General features: G+C 50.6%; 1 protein-coding gene across 4 annotated transcripts in view; it reads right to left on the bottom strand.

Annotated features, from left to right (window-relative positions):
- Nucleotides 1-24,014, bottom strand: part of pnpla7b (patatin-like phospholipase domain containing 7b) — a 371,155-nt gene that overhangs the window by 169,617 nt on the left and 177,524 nt on the right. For all 4 annotated transcript variants that reach the window (XM_038782642.1, XM_038782643.1, XM_038782645.1 and 1 more), the window contains one exon: nucleotides 16,113-16,265. In XM_038782642.1, the coding sequence (XP_038638570.1) occupies nucleotides 16,113-16,265 (153 nt within the window). The remainder of the gene's footprint in view (nucleotides 1-16,112; nucleotides 16,266-24,014) is intronic.

The raw sequence follows: 24,014 nt of genomic DNA, 5'->3' as shown, positions 1-24,014 counted from the left end.
GAGCATCTTCATATGCTGCCATCAGCTGAGGGCAGGATAAAATTAAACTGTAATGGTGCCCCAGCCCCCTCCTTCAGGTCGCCCTTTTCTTAGCCCCCCACTCACAGACTTCCTTCCCTCCCCCACTGCTATGCTGGTCCACCTACCCCCGCTTTGTGATCTTCCCCCATCCTCATCTGCAACCTCCCCTATCCAACCACCCTCCAAGTTTCCCAGTCACCTCCCACTTCCTGGTCCCCCCCCCCCCCCCCCCCCCCCCCCCCGCCCTCCCCGCCTAGATTGAACAGCCAGCCAACCTTGAGAAGATGATGGGAGACAACTGGGAAGCTAAGAAGAAATCACCCCATAATGCACCACTTAAAAGGAAGTGGATGTTTGAACAGAACAAATGCCAAGTGTTTCCATTCTGCGTCTGTGACCCAAACCATCGACTGTGAAGCAGGAAAAAGCAGGCGTGTGTATGAAGATAATGAAACTGAAAACAAGTTTCAGAAATGAACGTTAGTCATGTGCCTCTTTCAGGGAGCGTGTCATTACTCCAGCTGAAAACACCATGACGACCATCGTCAATCATACCAGCCCTGGCATTCAAAAAATATTTCCATGCACCAGTAGGTCAGCCTGCCTCCTGGTTATTAATGGTACTACTGTACGTAGCAATAAACAAGCACTGGAGAAACAAGGCCGATTATAATGAAAACTTCATCTCAGGACGAAAGTGATAACAATAAACCAGTTTGCCTCTGTGGCTTTCAGCATCCTCTGCACCATTATTTATACTTGCCATAAAATGCAAGGATAATCAATAAATTATTTCTTGATCAAACCCTCAATTGTGATATAGATCGCAGCTGTAGCAGAATTTTATACAAGAAAATGAATACATTATGTGACAGAATTACACACCATGAGACCATTCGGCCCATCATGACTGCACCATCTCTCTGAAATAGCCATCCAACGTTTTAATATTCTTTCACAGGATGTGGCGGTCACGGGTAGGTCCAGCATTTGTTGCTCGTCCCGAAAAGCCCTTGAATTGAATGGCTTGCTAAGGAAGGCCATTTCTGAGGGCAGTTAGGAGTTAACCACATTGCTGTGGGGTCTGGAGTCACATGTAGACCAGACCAGGAAGAGACGGCAGATTTCCTTCTCTAAAAGGACTTGATGGGTTTTTACAACAATTGACAATGATTTGTCATTGAAGGGCTGGTTTAGCTCACAAGGCTAAATCGCTGGCTTACAAAGCAGACCAAGCAGGCCAGCAGCACGGTTCGATTCCCGTACCAGCCTCCCTGGACAGGCGCCGGAATGTGGCGACTAGGGGCTTTTCACAGTAACTTCATTGAAGCCTACTCGTGACAATAAGCGATTTTCATTTCATGGTTAACATCACCCAGACTAACTTTCGATTCCAGCTTCACTAATTGAGTTTAAATTCGGCCAGCTGCTGTGGTGGGATTTGAACTTATGCCCACCCTCCGCCCCACTGCCCCCAAGTTTTAGCCTGTACTTCTGGACTGTTAGTCCAGTGACACTAATACTACACAACCATCTCCTCAATTAGCTCATCGCTCTGCTTTTGCCCCAGAGCCCTGAAATAATTTCATTTTTAAGTATTCCTCAATTTCCCATTTGACTGTTACTATTCAGTATGCTTCCACTATCTTTTCAGGCAGTGCGTTCCAGATAGTGACGATTCGCGGAGCAAAAGAAAAATATATTACGAGGCGTTTTTTAACTATATTAAATTTATGGTCTCTGGTTACCAACCGCACTGCATGGAAATCTATTCCCCTCAAAATTTGGACACCTCTAATGAAATCACCGCTTAACCGGTTTTTTACTCTAAGGAGGACAATGTCAATCTCTTTCAATATCTGACGTTCAGATGTCGGCGCTGGACTGGGGTGGGCACGGTCAGAGGTCTCTCAACCAGGTTAAAGCCCAACAGGTTTATTTAAAATCACAAGCTTTCAGAGCGCTGCCCCTTCAGCAGGTGACTTCACCTTTGGACTTTAACCTGGTGTTGTGAGACTTCTTCCCCTCTCATTATAGACAGGATATTGTTTGTAATATTCTATGATAGGCTACATTATATGTCCTGGCAATAAGCCATTACGTATCTTTGTCATCCCTGGAGACCATTATCTACTGCACTTGGGCACCTCGGACATTTGGGCTGAACTGCCTGCTTCTGGCCTGTAAATTTGACGTAATTACGTGCCACTGCCTTTGAGCAGAAATAATTGTGCAAGCCTCTCACCTTGATTCAGCATTGGGCTGCGGTGGGAGAACAGTGGAGGAAATGAACTCTGCTCTCCTCCCAATCCCGCAGTTCCGTCCCACAAATATTTGAAGCCTGTGTTGATACCTATGGCACCTTGAGACTTAAAACACAAGAACATAAGAACTAGGAACAGGAGTAGGCCATCCGGCCCTTTGAGCCTGCTCCGCTATTCAATGAGATCATGGCTGATCTTTTGAGGACTCCGCTTCACTCCACTTTCCCAACGAGCACCATAATCCTTTATTCCTTTATTCTTCAAAGAAACGATCTATCTTTATCTTAAAACATTTAATGAAAGTGCCTCAACTGCTTCACTGGGCAGGGAATTCAATAGATTCACAACCCTTTGGTTGAAGAAGTTCCTCCTAAACTCAGTCCTAAATCTACTTCCCCTTATTTTGAGGCTATGCCCCCCCCCCCCCTAGTTCTGCTTTTCCAGTGGAAACAGCCTGCCCACATCTATCCTATCTATTCCCTTCATAATTTTGAGTTTCTAGAAGAGCCCCCACATCCTCCTAAATTCCAACGAGTACAGTCCCAGTCTACTCAACCTCTCCTCATAATCCAACCCCCTCAACTCTGGGATTAACCTAGTGAATCTCCTCTGCCCACCCTCCAGCGCCAGTACGTCCTTTCTCAGGTAAGACCAAAACTGAACTGAAATAGATGTGGCCTCACTAACACCTTATACAGTTGCAGCATAACCTCCCTAGTCTTAAACTCCATCCCTCTAGCAATGAAGGACAAAACTCCATTCGCCTTCTTAATCACCTGTAAACCAACACTTTGCGACTCATGCACTAGGACACACAGGTCCCTCTGCGCAGCAGCATGTTTTAATATTTTATCCTTTAAATAATAATCCCTTTTGCTGTTAACTTCTTGACATAAACACCAGAGACCCAAGGTCTTTTGTTGAAAACATCTGATGTGCAAGTTATTCCATCCTAAGCAGCTTATTCTGTAGTGCTTATGCTCCACACAGTGACAATGGACAGGCAGATTATCACATGGTCAATTGATGGCCGATATCACTGGAGCGTTGTCTGTAACTACAGTTCTCATGATTTCACCAAAGTGCCGACAGAGGTGTGGGGAATGGACAGCAATGGAAGAAGGAACCCTTGATTACACAAATAAATGAAATGAAATGAAAATCGCCTATTGTCACGAGTAGGCTTCAATGAAGTTATTGTGAAAAGGCCCTAGTCGCCACAGTCCGGCGCCTGTCCGGGGAGGCTGGTACGGGAATCGAACCGTGCTGCTGGCCTGCTTGGCCTGCTTTAAAAGCCAGCGATTTAGCTGAGTGAGCTAATGAGTGAGTGATGAATGACGAATGAGTGAGAGGGGCAGAAGTGAACAAGGAACAGAGTAGCAGTGATAAAAGCACGATAGGAACAATCAACAAAGGAAGAACACGGCAACACAGCTAATGAGAGACAAAAGAAAGAAAAAAAATCCAGAAAGAAAAATAAAAACTGATAAACAAGCTGGAACAGTTTCACTCTGGACTTGATGGAAGTGATCGAGGGGTAGCGGTAATAGTCAGCAAAAGAGTACGTCTCCAGATGGAGAATGTGGTTACAGATCGGGGGGGTAGATTGTGATAGGGGCGCTGGAGGGGAGGTTAGTGGCGCTGGTAAGTATATATGGTCCCAATTGGCATGTGGGATTCGCGAAGGTGGTGTTTGGGGCCATCCCTGACTTGGACACACATAAACTGATAGTAGGTGGGGGGGGGGGGGACTGGAACTTGGGACAAGAACGAAGGTTGGACAGGTCACAGCCGCGCTCACTTGTCCTCTCGTGTGGGGGAGGGGGGGGGCTGGCTGGTCTAAATAGTGGAAATGGGAGGTGTGGACCCTTGAAGGTAATGCTCGTTTTTCTCGGCAGTCCATAAGGTATACTCGCGGATCGACTTTTTTGTGGTGGGGAATGCTTTGCTGGCTGGGGTTAAGGGTTCGGAATACTCGGCAATTGCGGTATCAGATCATGCTCTGCATTGGGTGGATATGGTACTGGAGAAGGGGGTAGTGCAGGGGCTGGGGTGGAAATTAGATGTGGGACTTTTGGGGGACCAAGGGTTCTGTGACAAAATTGAAAAGGTAATTAAGGAATATGTAGGTTTCAACTGTACGGGTGAGGTGTCGAAGGCAGTTGTCTGGGAGGCTCTAAAGGCGGTGGTGAGGCGATCTCGTTTAAGGCCAGAATGGACAAAGAGGAGAGTTTGGAGCGGCAGTGGGTAATATATGAGATGTTGGAGGTAGATAGGAGTTATGCAGAAGATGGGGAACCAGCGAAGTTGGAAACTAGGAAGTACAGGCGAGCTTTGACCAACTATCTACCAGGAAAGTGGTGCGTCAACTGAGGTGAGGAAGGGGTGCAGTTCACGAGCATGGAGGTAAGGCATGTTATATAAGGTATGTTAGCAGGTCAGCTCCGGAGGGAGGAAGCGGTAAGGGAAATTGTTCAGGTAAGGAACAGGGCAGGGAAGTTGGTGGTGGCTTTGGATCTGATTTACAAGGTCTTTGAGGAACTTTATGAGAGGTTGTGCAGGTCAGATCCACCTGGGGGAGACCGGGAGATGCAGGAATTTCTAGATGGATTGGAGTACCCGCGGTTAGGGGAGGGGGACAGGGCTACATTAGGAGTGATAGTGGGGCAGGAGATAAAGGATGCGATTGGAAGGATGCAGTCGGGGAAGGTACAGTAAGAAGTCTTACAACACCAGGTTAAAGTCCAACAGGTTTGTTTCAAACACGAGCTTTCGGAGCACGGCTCCTTCTTCAGGTGAATGGAAAGGCTTGTTCCAGAAATGTTTATATAGACACAGTCAGAGATGCCCCGGAATGCGAGCACCTGCAGGCAATCAAATCATCAAAGATGCAGAGAGAGAGGTAACTTCTTGTCTGCTTTTTTGCATCTTTGTAGAAACTGAATGTCAGTGTCTATATGCGCGATCTTCCTGGAGATCCTCTCCACTTTGAGCCGGCAGTTTGCGGTGTCAATTGACACCGCAAACTGCCGGCTCAAAGTGGAGAGGATCTCCAGGAAGATCGCGCATATAGACACTGACATTCAGTTTCTACAAAGATGCAAAAAAGCAGACAAGAAGTTACCTCTCTCTCTGCATCTTTGATGCATCTTTGATGATTTGATTGCCTGCAGGTGCTCGCATTCCGGGGCATCTCTGACTGTGTCTATATAAACATTTCTGGAACAAGCCTTTCCATTCACCTGAAGAAGGAGCCGTGCTCCGAAAGCTCGTGTTTGAAACAAACCTGTTGGACTTTAACCTGGTGTTGTAAGACTTCTTACTGTGCTCACCCCAGTCCAACGCCGGCATCGCCACGTCGGGGAAGGTGGCAGGGCCGAATGGGTTTCCGGTGTAATATTGTGAAAAATCCAAGGATAAGCTGGCAGCCTTGATGGTGGGGATGTTTGAAGAGGCGATAGGGAAGGGGGTGTTGCCATAAACGTTGGGACAGGCATCGATTTCCCTGTTGCTAAAAAAAAGATAAGAAGCCGACGGAGTGTGAGTCGTATAGACCCATAGCGCTTGTAAACATGGACGCAAAAGTATTGGCAAAGGTACTGGCGGGTAGGCTGCAGGAGTGCCTCAGATGAAGTGAAGGAGTGAAGATCAGATGGGGTTCGTAAGAGGGAGGCAGCTCTTTTCAAACGTTAGAAGGCTATTGAACGTGGTTATGGCACCGGCGGAAGGGAAGGAAACAGAGGTGGTGGTGGCATTGGACGCTAAGAAGGCGTTTGACCGGGTAGAATGGGGGTACTTGATGGCAGTTTTGGAGCGGTTTGGGATTGGACCAAGATTTGTGAACTGGGTAAAGTTACTATATAAGGAGCCGAGGGCGAGTGTCCGCACAAACATCAGCTCAAAATACTTTTCTCTCCACCTTGGGCCTAGGCAGGGATGTCCTATGTCACCCTGCTGTTTGCACTCACAATTGAGCCGTTGGCCATCGCATTAAGAAGTTCGGAAGTATGGAAAGGAATAGTGCGGGGTGGGGGACAGAGCACAGGGTGGCCTTATATGTCGATAATTTGCTGTTATGCGTGTCGGAACGGTGTGTCGATAGGGGGAATATTGGAGCTGCTTTGAGTGTTTGGGTCTTTCTCGGGGTGTAAACTAAATCGAGACAAGAGTGAGTATTTTGTGGTGTCTCGGCCGTGGGCGAGGGCAGGTGGGGGGGGGCTGCCATTCCGTAGGGCAGGAACTCACTTTAGGTACCTGGGGGTGCAAGTACAACATTTCTAGTTTGGTGGAGAGAGTGAAAGCTGATCTGGCAAGGTGAGATGGTCTCCCTCGGTCACTGGCGGATCGGGTACAGGCGGTAAAATAAACGTGCTGCCACGATTTCTGCTTATTTTCCCATCGCCTGCCGATTTTCCTGCCAAAGGCATTTTTCAGAGAGATTGAAGGAATGATTACTTTGTTCATATGGGGAGGGAAGGTGGCCAGAGTTAGAAAGGTGCTGCTACATAGGGGAAGGCAGGCAGGGGGTTTGGGTCTTCCGAACCTGATGTATTACTACTGGGCGGCGAATGTGGAGAAGGTGCGGAGCTGGGTCAGAGGGGTTGATTTCCAATGGGTCAGAATGGAGGAGAGTTTGTGCAGGGGGTCGGGATTGAAAGCACCAGCAACAGCGCCGCTCCCGATAGCCCCGGGGAAATACTCGGAGTCTGGTAATAATAGCTTCATTGAGAATTTGAAGGCAGTTTCGCCAACACTTCGGGCAGGGTCAAAGGAAATTTCGATTTGGGGGAACCACAGATTTGAGCCAGGGAAGTGGGATGGAAAATTTCGGAAATGGGAGGAGAAGGGGATTAAGACACTAAAAGATTTGTTTCTTAGGGGTCGGTTTGCAGGACTCAAGGAGCTGGTAGCGAAGCATGGGCTGGAGCAGGGGGAAATGTTTAGATACATGCAGGTTCGGGATTTTGCCAGAAAGGAGATAGAGCTTCCCGGTGGAGCCGGCCTCCACATTGCTGGAGCAATGATTCATGCAGACCAACTCTGTAAGACCAACCAGACATTAACTAGCAAGATAACCAATAGCTCTTCATTCATTTAAGCATTCGCACATCAATAGTGTGAGAAACTTTGACCAGAAAGTACAACATGAAAAAATTGTAATTTAAAAAAAAAGTCTGTGGAATTGGTTTTAAGAATGCTTAAAAAATTATTTTTAAGAGTTTGCAAGAATTGCAAATAAGATCAATTGCCATTTTCTTAATAAGAAATGCTGACCCATATGATTTGCAACCCTTGATTTGGAAGCAGTAACAACAGAAAGGAAAATAACATACAAAAGTCATGTGGCTGGCAGGCACAATGGGGAACGAGAGGCAGGAAGCGATCAGTGCAGATGTAGGAACTCTTGAAGCCACTGTACAAGAAATCTAATAGAGTCTGCAACCTTGAAAGCTTTGTGCATAGCAAGACGATAAACAATGTGTTTTACCATAACGGGCCAAACAATGAACTGGGGATGTTACCAGTTGAAAAGGAGTCTGGAGACTGTCGCAACCAGAGGAAGACAAGGACTGTAGAAGTGTGCCCTGTTGACAATAACTGCACTCGTGAACCCGGAGGTGAAAGATGCTGGCTGACAGGAATCCTGACTTACGCTGCGCTAATAAAGAACAGCATTTTGTGGAACTGTGGAACTACGTAATGCCATTCATGAAGGGGAATGGGAATCCTTGTGGCTTTGCAATATCAACTAAAGTTACATTTTCCTTTTTATTTTGAAGTATCATTTTCCTGTTCATTCATGTTTAATTTCGGTTAGCTCTGATTCGTGTCAAAGTAAAAGTAGTCAAATCTTGTTGGCAATTTCTTCATTTACAGGTTGTTTTTCAGCTTTGGTTAATTTGGTTTATGATTCCCTCACGGTGATCGTAACAGCAGCTTCATCATTCTTCATGTCAAAGCATCCATCATTATTGTACACCAATTACTCACCACCATTCTTCCACATTAATGGTTCCACCATCCTGGCACAGCAATTGCTCACCACCATTCTTCCACATTAAATGGTACCACCATTCTTCCACATTAAATGGTTCCACCATCCTGGCACAGCAATTGCTCACTACCATTCTTCCACATTAATGGTTCCACCATCCTGGCACAGCAATTGCTCACTACCATTCTTCCACATTAAATGGTTCCACCATTCTGGCACACCAATTGCTCACTACCATTCTTCCACATTAAATGGTTCCACCATCCTGGCACACCAATTGCTCACTACCATTCTTCCACAACAATGGTTCCACCATTCTTGTACATCCTGGCAAAATCCAGCTCAGCACACCAGATACATTCAGTACAATGGTGAAGCCTCAGATCAACATTCAGGTAATCCCCAATACATTCCTCTCTCCAATCTCTACCCCATACTATTTCAGAGATGCGTCTTCATGCTGTGGTTATGTTTCAATAGTGCTCTTAACCCTTTTGTAGCCACCTGGGGTGGCCACTGCCCAACACAAAATGGAAGATTGCAAGGAATGCAGGGAAAATGGACATATTGGAAAGCAAGCAGCTTGCAAGGCGATTGTGTATTGGGATGACTGCAGAAACCGGTTTTGACTGCTGCAGAGACCAGACAGCACTGTGAAAGAAAACTCGTTAACATACTAATGAGGCAATACCGGGCAAGTCCCAGATACAATGGACACAAGTTAAGCACAAATCGATACATTCTATGGAAGGCCAGACCCTGTGGCGCCAGAGAAGCCCAAAACAATAGGTCCCAAGAACCGCCCCAGCAACCAAGGAACTGTCCTATGATTGGGGGGTTCAAACATATCGATTGGGAAGAGACCCAATCGATTCCAAGCAGGTAAGGGAGTCCGCCCAAAGGGGAGCGGACCCCCTGGGACCTATAAAAGAAAGGTCCCATACATGGTTCAGTCTCCTGTCTTCTACTCCAGCCGTCGAGCAGCAGCCACCAACAAGTAAGTGCCTAACGACGACAGCTACCAGAAATAGGCACTCCTGACACCCTTTGCAATTGATAACAATCCAAAGTCTGCAGACCAGAGCAGAGCAAGAGGCCTTGTTCCCTGACCTCGCAGTTCCTTCGAGATAAGTATTAGTTGTTTAGCGGTAGGAGTAAGTTTAATCCTTTAGCGTGTGCATGGGTAGTTATTATAATTGTATTATAATAAACTCTAGTTGTTTGGACTTACTAATTGGTGTACGGTTTTATTGCTTTGAACTTCACCTTGAAGCTTGTGGCGGTGTCTTAACGGCATCTGGCGACTCCAGAGCTTAGAATGAGAAACAGAGCCAAAGTGAGTGTTAAGCACACTCACCCAGAACGAGCAACACTTTGCTAGCTCAAGGTGACAATCATTCATGCGTGAGGCTTGATGACAAGGGCCAATTGACCCTTCAACCTCATTGCCATCGACAACAACTTTATTTACATTGCATCTTCAACCCAGTGAAATGTCACAAAGGGCTTCGCAGGAACGGTGTCAAGCTTCAACAACAAGCTGCTTCGGAAGATATCGAGTCAGATGACCAAAAGCTTGGGCAAAGGGGTTTGTTGAGGAAACAGAGGAACAATCGGCAATGGTGGAAAACCAGAGGTGCTCAAGGGACCTAATTTAGAGCAGTGGAGCTATCTCCAGAGGGTTGCAAGTCCGATGGAGAATATAGAGATAGGGAGGGGAGAGGCCATGGAGGGATTTGAAAACATGGATGAGAACTTGAGGCATAGATTAAATGGAAGCCAACACAGGTCAGCGATCACAGGGTAATGGATGAACTGGACGGTGCAAGTAAGGATATGGACAGCAGAGCTTTAGAGGAGTTCAAGTTTATGGAGGGTAGAACGGGGAAACAGACACTGGAATAGTTAAAACTAGAAGTAACAAATGCATGAATGAGAATTTCAGCAGCAAAAGAGCTGAGGCAGGGGTGGAGGAGGGTGATGTTACGGAGGTGGAAATATGTGATCTCATTGCTGGCATGGATATATAATTGGAATTGGAAGCTAACCCTGTTCTTGTTTGAAATCAACAAGCACTCACAGACATTTCTTGATATTTATATAAACATATTCTAACTGGGTTCAGTGATTAGTGACCAAGGGCAAGTAACCTGGCTAGTTTCTCTGTTACTGATTATGATCAACTAGCTTTGCACAAGTCAGGATTCACCGGTTGGCCTGTATCGATTAGTGTAACAGCCAGAGACCTTCTGGTCTTAGGTTTAGTGCTACAACTCAGGGTCCAAAATCTAAAATGCTGATAGCATAGGAGGCCATTTGGCGCAGCTTGGTCATGTCAGGCCTCAGAGAAACCCAACTAAATTAGCTGGTGCTACCTTAGACAATGCTCTTACCCATCAGTCCCTTTGTATCCATTGGTGAGGGAATCAAAGTACAAATTATCCTGCACTTGGTAAATGACAATTTAATTTAAGTGAAATTTTCCTGCTCAAGTGAACGATATCTCATTAAAAAAATGAAAACCAGTCTAAATGTTTCAATACATTAACATTTATGAGAAACTATCATGGATTTGCCTGGTAACGCAGTAACACAAATCTAACAAGACATAATAGGATTCAATTTGCTGAGCAACAGGTAGAAATCTGTCTAGCGACAGCATTAGCCAGTATTCAAAAAGACAGCTGAGACGCGACTTTCTCAGTAGCACATGCCAATCACTAGAGTCAATGAATGTGATAGGGGCAGACAGTCAAATACACAGATTGCAGAATCAAAGGGGAACAACTGTATAATTACCAGCACCCTCAGAAGAACGGGAGGCTATTTTCCATCCAACAGCCTGCAGGCCAGTTTTACACCCGAACAGGCGCCAGAATGTGGCGACTAGGGGCTTTTCACAGTAACTTGATTTGAAGCCTGCTTGTGACAACAAGCGATTTTCATTTCATTTCATATCTCACAACCTCGAACTCTTAGGAGCCAAGGCAGTGCAGAAATGTCGACAAGGGAGTTTAAATATCCTTGCTGGACCAGGACCATTCAATCAAATCATAGCTGATCTTTTGTGGACTCAGCTCCATTTTCCGGCCCGAACACCATAACCCTTAATCCCATTATTCTTCAAAAAACAATCTATCTTTACCTTAAAAACATTTAATGAAGGAGTCTCAACTGCTTCACTGGGCAAAGAATTCCATAGATTCACAACCCTTTGGGTGAAAATGTTCCTCCTAAACTCAGTCCTAAATTTACTTCCCCTTATTTTTAGTCTAAGCCCCCTAGTTCTGTTTTCACCCACCAGTGGAAACAACCTGCCCGCATCTATTCTACCTATTCCCTTCATAATTTTATATGTTTCTAATAAGATCCCCCCTCATCCTTCTAAATTCCAACGAGTACAGTCCCAGTCTACTCAACCTCTCCTTGTAATCCAACCCGTTCAGATCTGGGATTAACCTAGTGAATCGCCTCTGCACACCCTCCAGTGCCAGTACGTCCTTTCTCAAGTAAGGAGACCAAAACTGAACACAATACTCCAGGTGTGGCCTCACTAACACCTTATACAATAAGAAGTCTTACAACACCAGGTTAAAGTCCAACAGGTTTGTTTCAAACACGAGCTTTCGGAGCACGGCTCCTTCTTCAGATTCACCTGAAGAAGGAGCCGTGCTCCGAAAGCTCGTGTTTGAAACAAACCTGTTGGACTTTAACCTGGTGTTGTAAGACTTCTTACTGTGCTCACCCCAGTCCAACGCCGGCATCTCCACATCATGGGGACCTTATACAATTGCAGCATAACCTCCCTAGTCTTAAACTCCATCTCTCTAGCAATGAAGGACAACATTCCACTTACCTTCTTAAGCACCTGTAAACCAACATTTTGCGACTCCTGCACTAGCACACCCAGATCTCTCTGCACAGCGGCATGCTTTAATATTTTATCATTTAATAATCCCGTTTGCTGTTATTCCTACCAAAATGGATAACCTCACATTTGTCAACATTGTATTCCATCTGCCAGACTCTAGCCCATTAACTTAACCTATCCAAATCTCTCTGCAGACATCCAGTATCCTCTGCACTTTTTGCTTTACCACTCATCTTAGTGTCATCTGCAAACCTGGACACATTGCCCTTGGTCCCCAACTCCAAATCATCTATGTAAATTGTGAACAATTGTGGGCCCAACACGGATCCCTGAGGGACACCACTAGCTACTGATTGCCAACCAGAGAAACACCCATTAATCCCCACTCTTTGCTTTCTATTAATTTAACCAATCCTCTATCCATGCTACTACTTTACCCTTAATGCCTGTTTGTGTGTATTTGTTTGACATTTCTTAACTTAAATAGTCTTTAATAATTGTTACACGACAACTGGACTGCTTGTTCTTATTGGGGTTTCCCTTGACTGCTCACAGCATTCCAAAAGCAAAACTATACACCCCCACAGACCTGTGCTCCAGGTTGTGATACCTTTGCAGATAACAGGAGAGAAACAAGGTAAACTGAAGTCCTGCACTCTGAACTCTTTACACAAGAATGAAAATCCTGAAAACATACAACAGACCGGTCAGCACCTGAAAATGAAAATGAAAAATGAAAATCGCTTATCGTCACGAGTAGGCTTCAATGAAGTTACTGTGAAAAGCCCCTAGTCGCCACATTCCGGTGCCTGTTCGGGGAGTCTGGTATGGGAATTGAACCCGCGCTGCTGGCCTGCCTTGGTCTGCTTTAAAAGCCAGCGATTTAGCCCAGTGTGCTAAACCAGCACATTCTGCATATGCACAGGTACGGCAGCCCATCTGCACAGGTACGGCAGCCCATCTGCACAGGTACGGCAGCCCATCTGCACAGGTACAGCAGCCCATATGTGGGATTCCGCCCTAGCTGCTGTAGCAGGAAATCAGATTTTAATGCTCGCCACCTTCGCTATGGGGTATCACTGCTATTGGTAGCCAGAGAGCTGAGGGCCCGGAGAAGCAGTCCATTAGCAAAGTGGGGAGTGTTAGCAGTAGGTTCTGCACACACAGGGGAATGCAACAAGGCAGGAGCAGGGTAACACATTCTGTTAGTGAGCTGCAGTTGTACAGCTTCCAGTGACCTAGATTTCTACAAGGATGTAAGTCAGCTGCATGTTGAATAACCTGGCAACAATCTCATTTGCTTTTAAATGCTGCTGGCTGCAATACTTTTTCACCATTATTTTATGTTCTCTATTTCATATGTGCATGTCTGCACACATCTGAATATAAATGCATGCACATATCTGCATATACATATACATAAGCATGTGGGCAGCACGGTAGCACAGTGGTTAGCACAGTTGCTTCACAGCTCCAGGATCCCAGGTTCAATTCCTGGCTTGGGTCACTGTCTGTGTAGAGTCTGCACGTTCTCCCTGTGTCTGCGTGGGTTTCGTCCAGTTTCCTCCCACAGTCCAAAGATTTGCAGGTTAGGTGAATTGGCCATGATAAATTGCCCTTAGTGTCCAAGAGGTTAGGTGGGGTTATTGGGTTAAGGGGAATAGGGTGGAGATGTGGACTTAACTAGAGTGCTCTTTCCAAGAGCCGGTGATGGGCCGAATGGCCTCCTTCTGCACTGTAAATTTGATGAATGGATAAATATATTGATATAAAATTGATATTAAAAAGCACACCGCTAGCCCCAAACCCAGACTTGCCCTCAGTTTAAGCTTCCAGCAACCCACTCTACTCCTCCATCACCAATTCACAGCTTTTATGCATGTCCCACTTGTGTCCTATCCAGCCTGTGGTTTTACCCTCATTTCAATCTCCTCCTGCACCCATTCACCCAGCCTCCTATCCTGACCCAGCTCCTCTCCTCTTCGCTGGCTCCCAGCGCTCAGCTCTGAATCAGTAATTTATTAAAAGTGGGGAAACACAATCATTTACGGGCGCGTCTAAAACTTCTTATGCATGCTTTCAACCCTCCTTCTCAGTGCTGCCAGACATCAAGACCCCCAACCCCTCTCGATGCTCCAAGATCACTTTCTGTGATCCCAGAATCTGCTCCATTGCTACCAAAACCCTTCTCTGCATCACTCCTAGACAAAGGAATGTTTCCATTACTCCCAGACCAGGGCCACATCTAGTGCTGACAATCAGTGTCTCTGATAACACTACCCATGAAAATATCTCTGCTTTTATAAAATCTCCAACTCCCTATAAGCTGATCCATTCCCAGAGACCCCCCCCGGAGAAATACTGATTCACCAGTTGGACATCAGCTAGAAATATATTGCATATCATACACACTTACTCTCAGTGTAACACATTCCCAATTTTAATACTTGCCGAACACCCAACCGTATATTTAAGGATGGGGGTTTTCCTGATCTGACCATATTTCCGAACCACTTCAGAAAATTATCCCAAATTGTCACTTTCCTTTAAGACCGATTCCGCCCAGTGTTTTCTATGGCCCAATCCTGGCTCCAGCAGTAATGTAATTCCAGAAAAAATGTTTTATCCATCAAGGTAGCAGCTATGGGCTTTGCTCAAAAATCACAAAGAGCAAATACTTGGAACGACTGCTTTTAACTAAAATTCATATTACATTCTATGTGGTTTGCTTAATACTGCATGGGGTAACCTTGCAATTGTGTCAGATTCACTACAGAGTCACTGTTCCTTCTGTCTCTTTGAAGTCATGAGATCCAGTACGAATGAAACTCGGCCAATGAAACCTAGCTCTGGTGCTGGTAATTCAGTGCAAATGTCAGCCAGAAGCAGGTTCAGCGCCCACCTGAAGAAATATACTGCGCATTCTGATCATTCAGCAATATTATTCAGAGGTGGCACAATGTGCAGTTGGCTGGATACAATGTTCAGTGCTCTAAAGCTTTATAAAAGCAGATGTTTTCATGTTGGAGGTCTCAAGAGCTCAGCGAGGCCCAGGGTCACATTTCTGATCATCAGTCATCCAAACTTGTCATTACTTTTCCACACTTACGGCGACAAATACTGATTGTTTCTGCACTGTGTAGCATTTCCTGAATACAATAACAATCAGGAAAGCATTCCTTGTGGACATTAAAACAAGGATTGGCCAAATGCACGTCAGTATTCGCATGGTGAATCGGTATTGGCTCCAGATCCCTTGGGAATCAATCAGGAATTGTCAGGGAGTAAATCAGTATTTCCCAGGGGGTCTCTGGGAATGAATCAGTATTTCCCAGGGGGGTTTCTCGGAATGGATCAGTATTTCCCAGGGAGGGGTCTCTGGGAATTAATCAGTATTTCCCAGGGCGGCGGGGGGCGGGGCCTCTGGGAATGAATCAGTATTTCCCAGGGGGGGTTTCTCGGAATGGATCAGTATTTCCCAGGGAGGGGTCTCTGGGAGTGAATCACTATTTCCCAGGGAAAAACCATTGCAAGTTTTAAATATTTTAGCAGGAATGCAGGAAAAATATGTGCAAATATGTGTGTGTTGAAATGTAATGTGTGCTTAAAAAACAGGGAACCCGGTAAATTAGACACCTCCGGGACTGGTTCATCTTTCTTCCCTTTGCAGGTGGTAGTGAATGCATTCAGTGATGCCTTTCAGGGAGCCTGCAGTTCTTCGCTAATGTTGCCTACACTTGACCCTATTCCAATACCAGGCGACCATTAAATTCTTGCAAGCCAATAAATACGGCCAATCTAGTGATGCACCCATCCCAGTACCAAATAATACAAAGATACATATACTGCAGGTAATAGTAGCCAGTACAGGTGCATAGTGTATAAACTGCATAGATTCAGGCATGGCACTGTATATATCAGAAGCTTTGTAGTCGACAGGATTATTTAAGTTGTTTGTTACCTATGGCACTGAGAGCATGTCGAAGTTCCAGAGTGAAGGCAGTAATCGGAACGTCCTCAGATACTGGCAAGATGGCCACCGTGGCAAGATTACTGGCAGGATTCCCCACCGATTCCAATTTGTTGCTCACTGTGTGGATTCCCAAGCCACGACCTTACACACAGAAAAAATAATAACATTTATTAAAGTTAGCCAATGTAATGACGAGCAACTGCTTTGGCGCTATTGAACCACCAACGAGGCGCCCGCCTACAGTGCTCTGGGGTTTCTGTTCCCACCAGGGTACAGCTGGAGCCAGGGGAAGCAGTACCATGTAAACTTGGGCAATACTAAACATTGTACACTCCAGCACTCAGATTCCAAGTCTGACTGAGCTACAGCCAAATGGGAGACAGCGGCACCCTGGATGGAGTGGTGGATGGGTGGGAGCGGGGTGAGTGTGGGGAGGGAGTGGAGGGGGTGGGGTAGGTGGGAGTGAGGGAGCGGTGTGAGAGTGGGGAGGGAGCGGAGGAGAGGGAGCAGGGCGAGGGTGGGGTGGGAGCAGGGCGAGGGTGGGGTGGGAGCGGGGCCAGGGTGGGGTGGGAGCGGGGCCAGGGTGGGATGGGAGCGGGGCCAGGGTGGGGTAGGAGCGGGGCCAGGGTGGGGTGGGAGCGGGGCCAGGGTGGGGTGGGAGTGGGGCCAGGGGGGGGTGGGAGTGGGGCGTGAGCAGAACGAGGGTGGGATGGGAGAAGGGCGTGAGCAGAGCGAGGGTGGGATGGGAGAAGGGTGAGGGTGGGATGGGAGGAGGGTGGGGGCGGGGAGGGTGCAGGGTGGGGGCGGGGAGGGTGCAGGAGCAGAGTGGGAGCGGGGAGAGGGCGGGATGTGAGCGGGGCGAGGGTGGTGATGGGGTGAGGGCGGGGAGGGGGTGAGGGTGGGGAGGGAGCGGGGTGGGGAGGGAGCAAGATGGTGGTGGGGTGGAGAGGGTGCAGGAGCAGAGTGGGGGCGGGGTGAGGGCGGGATGTGAGCAGGGTGAGGGTGGGATGGGAGCGGGGTGGGGGTGGGTGGGAGCAGGGTGAGGGTGGTGTGGGAGTGAGGGGAAGGAGCAGGATGGGAGCGGGGTGGGGGTGGGGTGGGAGCAGTGTGAGGGTGGGGTGGGAGTGGGGTGGGGGTGGGGTGGGAGCAGGGGGGGAAGGAGCAGGGTGAGGGTGGGATGGGAGCAGTGTGAGGGTGGCAAGGGAGCGGGGTGGGGGTGGGGTGGAAGGAGCAGGGTGAGGGTGGGAGTGGGAGTGGGAGCAGAGTGAGGGTGGGGTGGGAGTGGGGGAGGGAGCAGGGTGATGGTGGGGTGGGAGTGGGGGAGGGAGCAGGGTGAGGGTGGGGTGGGAGGGGGGGGAGGGAGCAGGGTGATGGTGGTGTGGGAATGGGGGAGGGAGCAGGGTGAGGGTGGGGGAGGGAGCAGGGTGAGGGTGGGGTGAGAGCGGGGTGGGAGCGGGGTCAGGGTGGGGTGGGAGTGGGGCGGGTGGGAGTGGGGCATGAGCAGAACGAGGGTGGGATGGGAGAAGGGCGTGAGCAGAGCGAGGGTGGGATGGGAGAAGGGTGAGGGTGGGATGGGAGGAGGGTGGGGGCGGGGAGGGTGCAGGGTGGGGGCGGGGAGGGTGCAGGAGCAGAGTGGGAGCGGGGAGAGGGCGGGATGTGAGCGGGGAGAGGGTGGTGAGGGGGTGAGGGCGGGGAGGGGGTGAGGGTGGGGAGGGAGCGGGGTGGGGAGGGAGCGGGGTGGGGAGGGAGCAAGATGGTGGTGGGATGGAGAGGGTGCAGGAGCAGAGTGGGGGCGGGGTGAGGGCGGGATGTGAGCAGGGTGAGGGTGGGATGGGAGCGGGGTGGGGGTGGGTGGGAGCAGGGTGAGGGTGGTGTGGGAGTGAGGGGAAGGAGCAGGATGGGAGCGGGGTGGGGGTGGGGTGGGAGCAGTGTGAGGGTGGGGTGGGAGTGGGGTGGGGGTGGGGTGGGAGCAGGGGGGGAAGGAGCAGGGTGAGGGTGGGATGGGAGCAGTGTGAGGGTGGCAAGGGAGCGGGGTGGGGGTGGGGTGGAAGGAGCAGGGTGAGGGTGGGAGTGGGAGTGGGAGCAGGGTGATGGTGGGGTGGGAGTGGGGGAGGGAGCAGGGTGAGGGTGGGGTGGGAGTGGGGGAGGGAGCAGGGTGATGGTGGGGTGGGAGTGGGGGAGGGAGCAGGGTGAGGGTGGGGTGGGAGTGGGGGAGGGAGCAGGGTGATGGTGGTGTGGGAGTGGGGGAGGGAGCAGGGTGAGGGTGGGGGAGGGAGCAGGGTGAGGGTGGGGGAGGGAGCAGGGTGAGGGTGGGGTGAGAGCGGGGTGAGGGTGGGGTGGGAGTGGGGTGAGAGTGGGGTGGGAGCGGGGCGAGGGTGGGGTGGGAGCGGGGTGAGGGGAAGGAACAGGGTGAGGGTGGGGTGGGGGTGGGGTGGGAGCAGGGTGAGGGTGGGGTGGGAGCGGGGTGGGAGCAGGGTGAGGGTGGGGTGGGACTGGGGTGGGACTGGGGTGGGAGCGGGAGTGGGGTGGGGGTGGGGTGGGAGCGGGGGGGAAGGAGCAGGGTGGAGGTGGGGTGGGAGTGGGGTGAGGGTGGGGAGAGAGCGGGGGGAAGGAGCAGGGTGAGGGTGGGGAGGGAGCGGGGTGAGGGTGGGGTGGGAGCAGGGTGGGGTGGGAGCAGGGTGAGGGTGGTGTGGGAGCAGGGTGGGGAGGGAGCGGGGTGAGGGTGGGGTGGGAGCAGGGTGAGGGTGGGGTGGGAGCAGGGTGAGGGTGGGGTGGGAGCGGGGTGAGGGTGGGGAGGGAGCGGGGGGGGAAGGAGGAGGGTGAGGGTGGGGTGGGAGCGGGGTGAGGGTGGGGAGGGAGCGGGGGGGGGAAGGAGCAGGGTGAGGGTGGGGAGGGAGCGGGGTGAGGGTGGGGAGGGAGCGGGGGGGAAGGAGCAGGGTGAGGTTGGGGAAGGAGCAGAGTGAGGGTGGGGAGGGAGCGGGGTGAGGGTGGGGAGGGAGCGTGGTGAGGGTGGGGAGGGAGCGGGGTGAGGGTGGGGTGGGAGCGGGGTGAGGGTGGGAGCGGGGTGAGAGTGGGGAGGAAGGAGCAGGGTGAGGGTGGGGAAGGAACGGGGTGAGGGTGGGGTGGGAACGGGGGGGGGAAGGAGCAGGGTGAGGGTGGGATGGGAGCGGGGTGGGAGCAGGGGGGGAAGGAGCAGGGTGAGGGTGTGGTGGGAGTGGGATTTTGAGTGGGGTGGGAGCGGGGTGGGGGTGTGTTGGGAGTAGGGTGGGGGTGGGGTGGGAACGGGGTGAGGGTGGGGTGGGAACGGGGTGAGGGTGGGGTGGGAGCGGGGCGGGGGAAGGTGCAGGGTGAGGGTGGGGAGGGAGCGGGGGAAGGAGCGGGGGAAGGAGCAGGGGGAGGGTGGGGTGTGAGTGGGAGCAGTGTGGGGGTGGGGTGGGAGCGGGGTGAGGGTGGGGTGGGAGCAGGGTGAGGGTGGGGTGGGAGCGGGGGGAAGGAGCAGGGTGGGGTGGGAGCGGGGTGAGGGTGGGGTGGGAGCTGGGGGGAAGGAGCAGGGTGGGGGTGGGAGCGGGGGGGGGGGGGAAGGAGCAGGGCAGGGGTGGGGTGGGAGGTGGGTGAGGGTGGGAGTGGGATTGGGAGCAGGGTGGGGGCGGGGTGGGGGTGGGGTGGGAGCGGGGTGGGAGCGGGGGGGGGAAGGAGCAGGGTGAGGGTGGGGTGGGAGCGGGGGAGGGAGAAGGGTGAGGGTGGGGTGGGAGCGGGGGAGGGAGCAGGGTGAGGGTGGGGTGGGAACGGGGGGGAAGGAGCAGGGTGAGGGTGGGGTGGGAGTGGGGTGGGGGTGGGATGGGAGCGGGCTGGGAGCAGGGGGGAAGGAGCAGGGTGAGGGTGTGGTGGGAGTGGGATTTTGAGTGGGGTGGGAGCGGGGTGAGGGTGGGGTGGGAGCGGGGGGGGGAAGGTGCAGGGTGAGGGTGGGGAGGGAGCGGGGGAAGGAGCAGGGGGAGGGTGGGGTGGGAGTGAGGGTGGGGGTGGGGTGGGAGCGGGGTGAGGGTGGGGTGGGAGCAGGGTGAGGGTGGGGTGGGAGCAGGGGGAAGGAGCAGGGTGGGGGTGGGGTGGGAGCGGGGTGAGGGTGGGGTGGGAGCGGGGGGAAGGAGCAGGGGGTGGGTGGGGTGGGAGCGGGGTGAGGGTGGGGGGGGAGCGGGGGGGAAGGAGCAGGGTGGGGGTGGGGTGGGAGCGGGGGGGAAGGAGCAGGGTGGGGGTGGGGTGGGAGGTGGGTGAGGTGGGAGTGGGATTGGGAGCAGGGTGGGGGTGGGGTGGGAGCGGGGGGGGGGAAGGAGCAGGGTGAGGGTGGGGTGGGAGCGCGGGAGGGAGCAGGGTGAGGGTGGGATGGGAGCAGTGTGGGGGTGGGGTGGGAGCGGGGTGGGGGTGGGGTGGGTGTGGGGTGGGAGCGGGGTGGGGGTGGGGTGGGAGCAGGGTGAGGGTGGGGTGGGAGTGGGGTGGGAGCAGGGGGGGGAAGGAGCAGGGTGAGGGTGGGGTGGGAGCAGGGCGAGGGTGGGGTGGGAGTGGGATTGGGAGCAGGGTGGGAGCGGGGGGGGAAGGAGCAGGGTGAGGGTGGGGTGGGAACAGGATAAAGCACTAATGAGATGGGTGGGTAAAGGTAATTAGACCTATTTACCAACATGGAAGTTGGACATGTTCCAATTATCGGCAGCTAGTTAGATTTTTGGCTAACAAGGGAGTCAAAGGTTCGAGAGGGTGGGCAAGAAATTGGAAGTAAGGACATGATCAAATCAGTCACAATCTCATCAAATGGCAGAGTATGGTCGAGGGGTGCATGACTTAGTCCTGCTTTTAATTAATATGCATGTTCAAATGTATCTGACAATACAAACGGGATGGGAGTCCTGGCAAGAAGCGGTGGTTCCAGAGCGTGAATGTGGGCGACTGGGGGGGGGGGGGGGGGGCGCAGGGCCAGCAGGAGGAGGGGGGAGCCCGTGTGCAGGAAGTTGGGAAGACGGGGTGGGGGAGACCCCCCCTTCCCCCAAGGAGGATGGGGGCTGTCTGTGAGCAGAAGGGGGGGGGGGGGGGGAATGCACATTGCAGGAGTGGGAGGGCACAAGAGAGAATGAGAAACACGGCATTGGAGAGAAAAACAGCATAAAAGAGAGACTGAGAGTATGCAGTCAAGAGAGGGCACATGAGTGTGTACAATTCAAACACTGAAAAGTGAGAGTAAGAGAAGAGGCATTGAGCAAATTGCAGGACTGTTAAAGAGAGTGAACACCAGAGAGACTGTGAGAATAATAGAAACAGAGGAATAGGATCATGGGAAGCATTTGCTCAGGACAAGTGGAACAACCACATGGAGAGAGTGAGTATGAGAGATGCAATCAAAAAGGCAATGTATGATGGGAAGGAAATAATATTTACTAGTTTTCAGTGTCATTATGGGCAACATTTCAGCTCCGATGAAGACATGTTCTGTAACACATGAATAAAAATCACCATTTTGCAGGGAAACAAAATGATTCCGAAACTGAGTGAAATGGACTAACTTCAACAGGCAGGAAGGTTTTTGATGAGACACTGGGCAGCAATTTAAACCACAATGACCAAACTGTGGCTTTGTTGATGGCTGCTGCGCAGTTTCATCATCATGCAGTCATCAGCATTGAGATTATGGTAACACTGGCTAAAAGGCAAGCTGCAAAATGTAATGACTCCCAGCCTGCTTGCAATGGAATTCGGATGGTTCTGCCACCATCGCTGCCAAAGAACGATGCTTTCGATTGGCTACGAATCTATTGGTGTTTGCACCTTGATGCTCCCCATCTCAGAGTTACTACAGCTCAATGGTAGCAATCTCACCTCTGAGTCAGGACATCGTTGGTTCCAATTCTAACCCAAGGATTTGGGCATATCTCAGCTAACACCCCAGTATAGTATGGAGGGAGTGATTCACAATCGGGGCTGATAATGTGTTTTACTGATGTTTCATGAAGGGATAAACATTGAGCAGGAAACCAGGGGAGGGAGGGGGTAACTTCCTCGTGATGGCGTCTTTTACATCCACCTGTGAAGGCATCAGCACAGCCTTCCCAGCACCACACTGGAGCGGCAGCTGTGATTTTTCAATACTCAAGTCTCTGAAATGGAACTTGAACCCACAACCTTCCAACTCAAAGCGAGGAGGCCACTAGCTGAGCCACGGCTGAGGCCAGCTATACTCCTTTGGCAGCCCTTCCATTTTATTTTTTAAATCAAGGGTCAATTTAGCGTGGCCAATCCACCTAACTTGCACATCTTTGGGTTGTGAGGGTGAGATCCACAGAGACCCGGGAAGAACGTGCAAACTCCACACGGACAGTGACCCAGGGCCGGGATTCGAACCCGGGTCCTCAGCGCTGTAGGCAGCAGTGCTAATCACTGCGCCACCGTGCTGCCCTTTCGCAGCCTGGCCTGATGGGACAATACCTTGGCTCAAAAAGAGCAGTCAAAAGGTACGCCCTCGGATTCAGTATTTGGAATGTATGAGGGGAGAGGGGGGGGGGGGGGGGGGGGGGGGGAGGGAGAAGAACTCTACCGTTTCAGGCCGAGATAAGGAGTACAGGGGTTCAATGCGGCAGCTCACCACCACCTTCTGAAGGGCAACTAGGGATGGGCAATAAATGCTGGCCTAACCAGCGACTCCCACATCCCATAAATTAATTTTAAATGAAGTGAAGGAACAGCCACTAATGGTGGAGAGTTTAAAAATTGGACCTGCACAAGAGGACAGAATGGGAGATGATTACAGAGATAGGCAGGATGAGAGCGGACCATGGAGGGATTTGAAAACAAGGCAAGATCACTTGGAAAAATTCAAGGGATTAATTAACTGAATAACTTTAAAGATAGGCCAACATTCCTGCTACTTTATATCAAGGCAAAAAACATTGCATATTGTAACTAACACTACGAGCGATCAATGAGGTTGGTCAAATCAGTAAAATGGGTAGTGTGGTTCATCAATATTTTTTCATTCACAATTTAAAATCAGGAAATAAGTACTTCTACACTTCCAAGGAGACACTCTTTTTTTTAAAAGTCTGTAAAACAGTAAACAAAGGGCTTAGGAATAGACCATTCGAGCTTTGGTGATTCAAGTACACGGACACCCAGATTCCTCTGTACCACCAAATCCATCTCCATTGAAACAGTAAACTGCTTGTCCATTCTTCCTGCCAGAGTGAACAGGTTCACATTCACCCCATTTGTACTCCATCTGCCAAATTCTTGCCCTCTCACCTAACCTATCTCTATTCCATTGCCTCCTCTTTACATCTTCCTTTCCTACCTATTTATGTCATTGGCAAATTTAGCTACCATACATTTGGTCCCTTCACCCACGCCCTTGATATATGAAAATGAAAATTGTTTATTGTCACGAGTAGGCTTCAAATGAAGTTACTGTGAAAAGCCCCTAGTCGCCACATTCCAGCGCCTGTTCGGGGAGGCTGGTACGGGAATTCAACCGTGCTGCTGGCCTGCCTTGGTCCGCTTTAAAAGCCAGCGATTTAGCCCAGTGTGCTAAACCAACCCCTATAGATGGCAACACTGGGACTTGTTGCAGTTTGCAAACCCCAAATTCACCCATTTATCCATACTCTCTAATTCCTGTTTGCTAACCAATCCTTTATCCATGCTACTAGGTTACCCCATGTAATCTTATTTGTGCAGTAACCTTCATTGTGGCACCTTATCCAATGCATTAATTGTTCTATAGGTAACCATTTTCTCATTTAAACATTATTTCCATTGGGTTGAGGACCATTCTCCGCCCCAACTCCAACAGCCTGTGAAGAGGGAAAGTCCCAATGTGCAGTTACTGTCCATTAGAATGGAGAGAAGAACATTTTA

Source organism: Scyliorhinus canicula, chromosome 21 (genome assembly GCF_902713615.1).
Source record: "Scyliorhinus canicula chromosome 21, sScyCan1.1, whole genome shotgun sequence".
In the NCBI taxonomy this organism is placed as follows: domain Eukaryota; kingdom Metazoa; phylum Chordata; class Chondrichthyes; order Carcharhiniformes; family Scyliorhinidae; genus Scyliorhinus; species Scyliorhinus canicula.
Note: the sequence above shows the minus strand (reverse complement) of the source record. Positions and strands in the feature narration are given on the sequence as shown.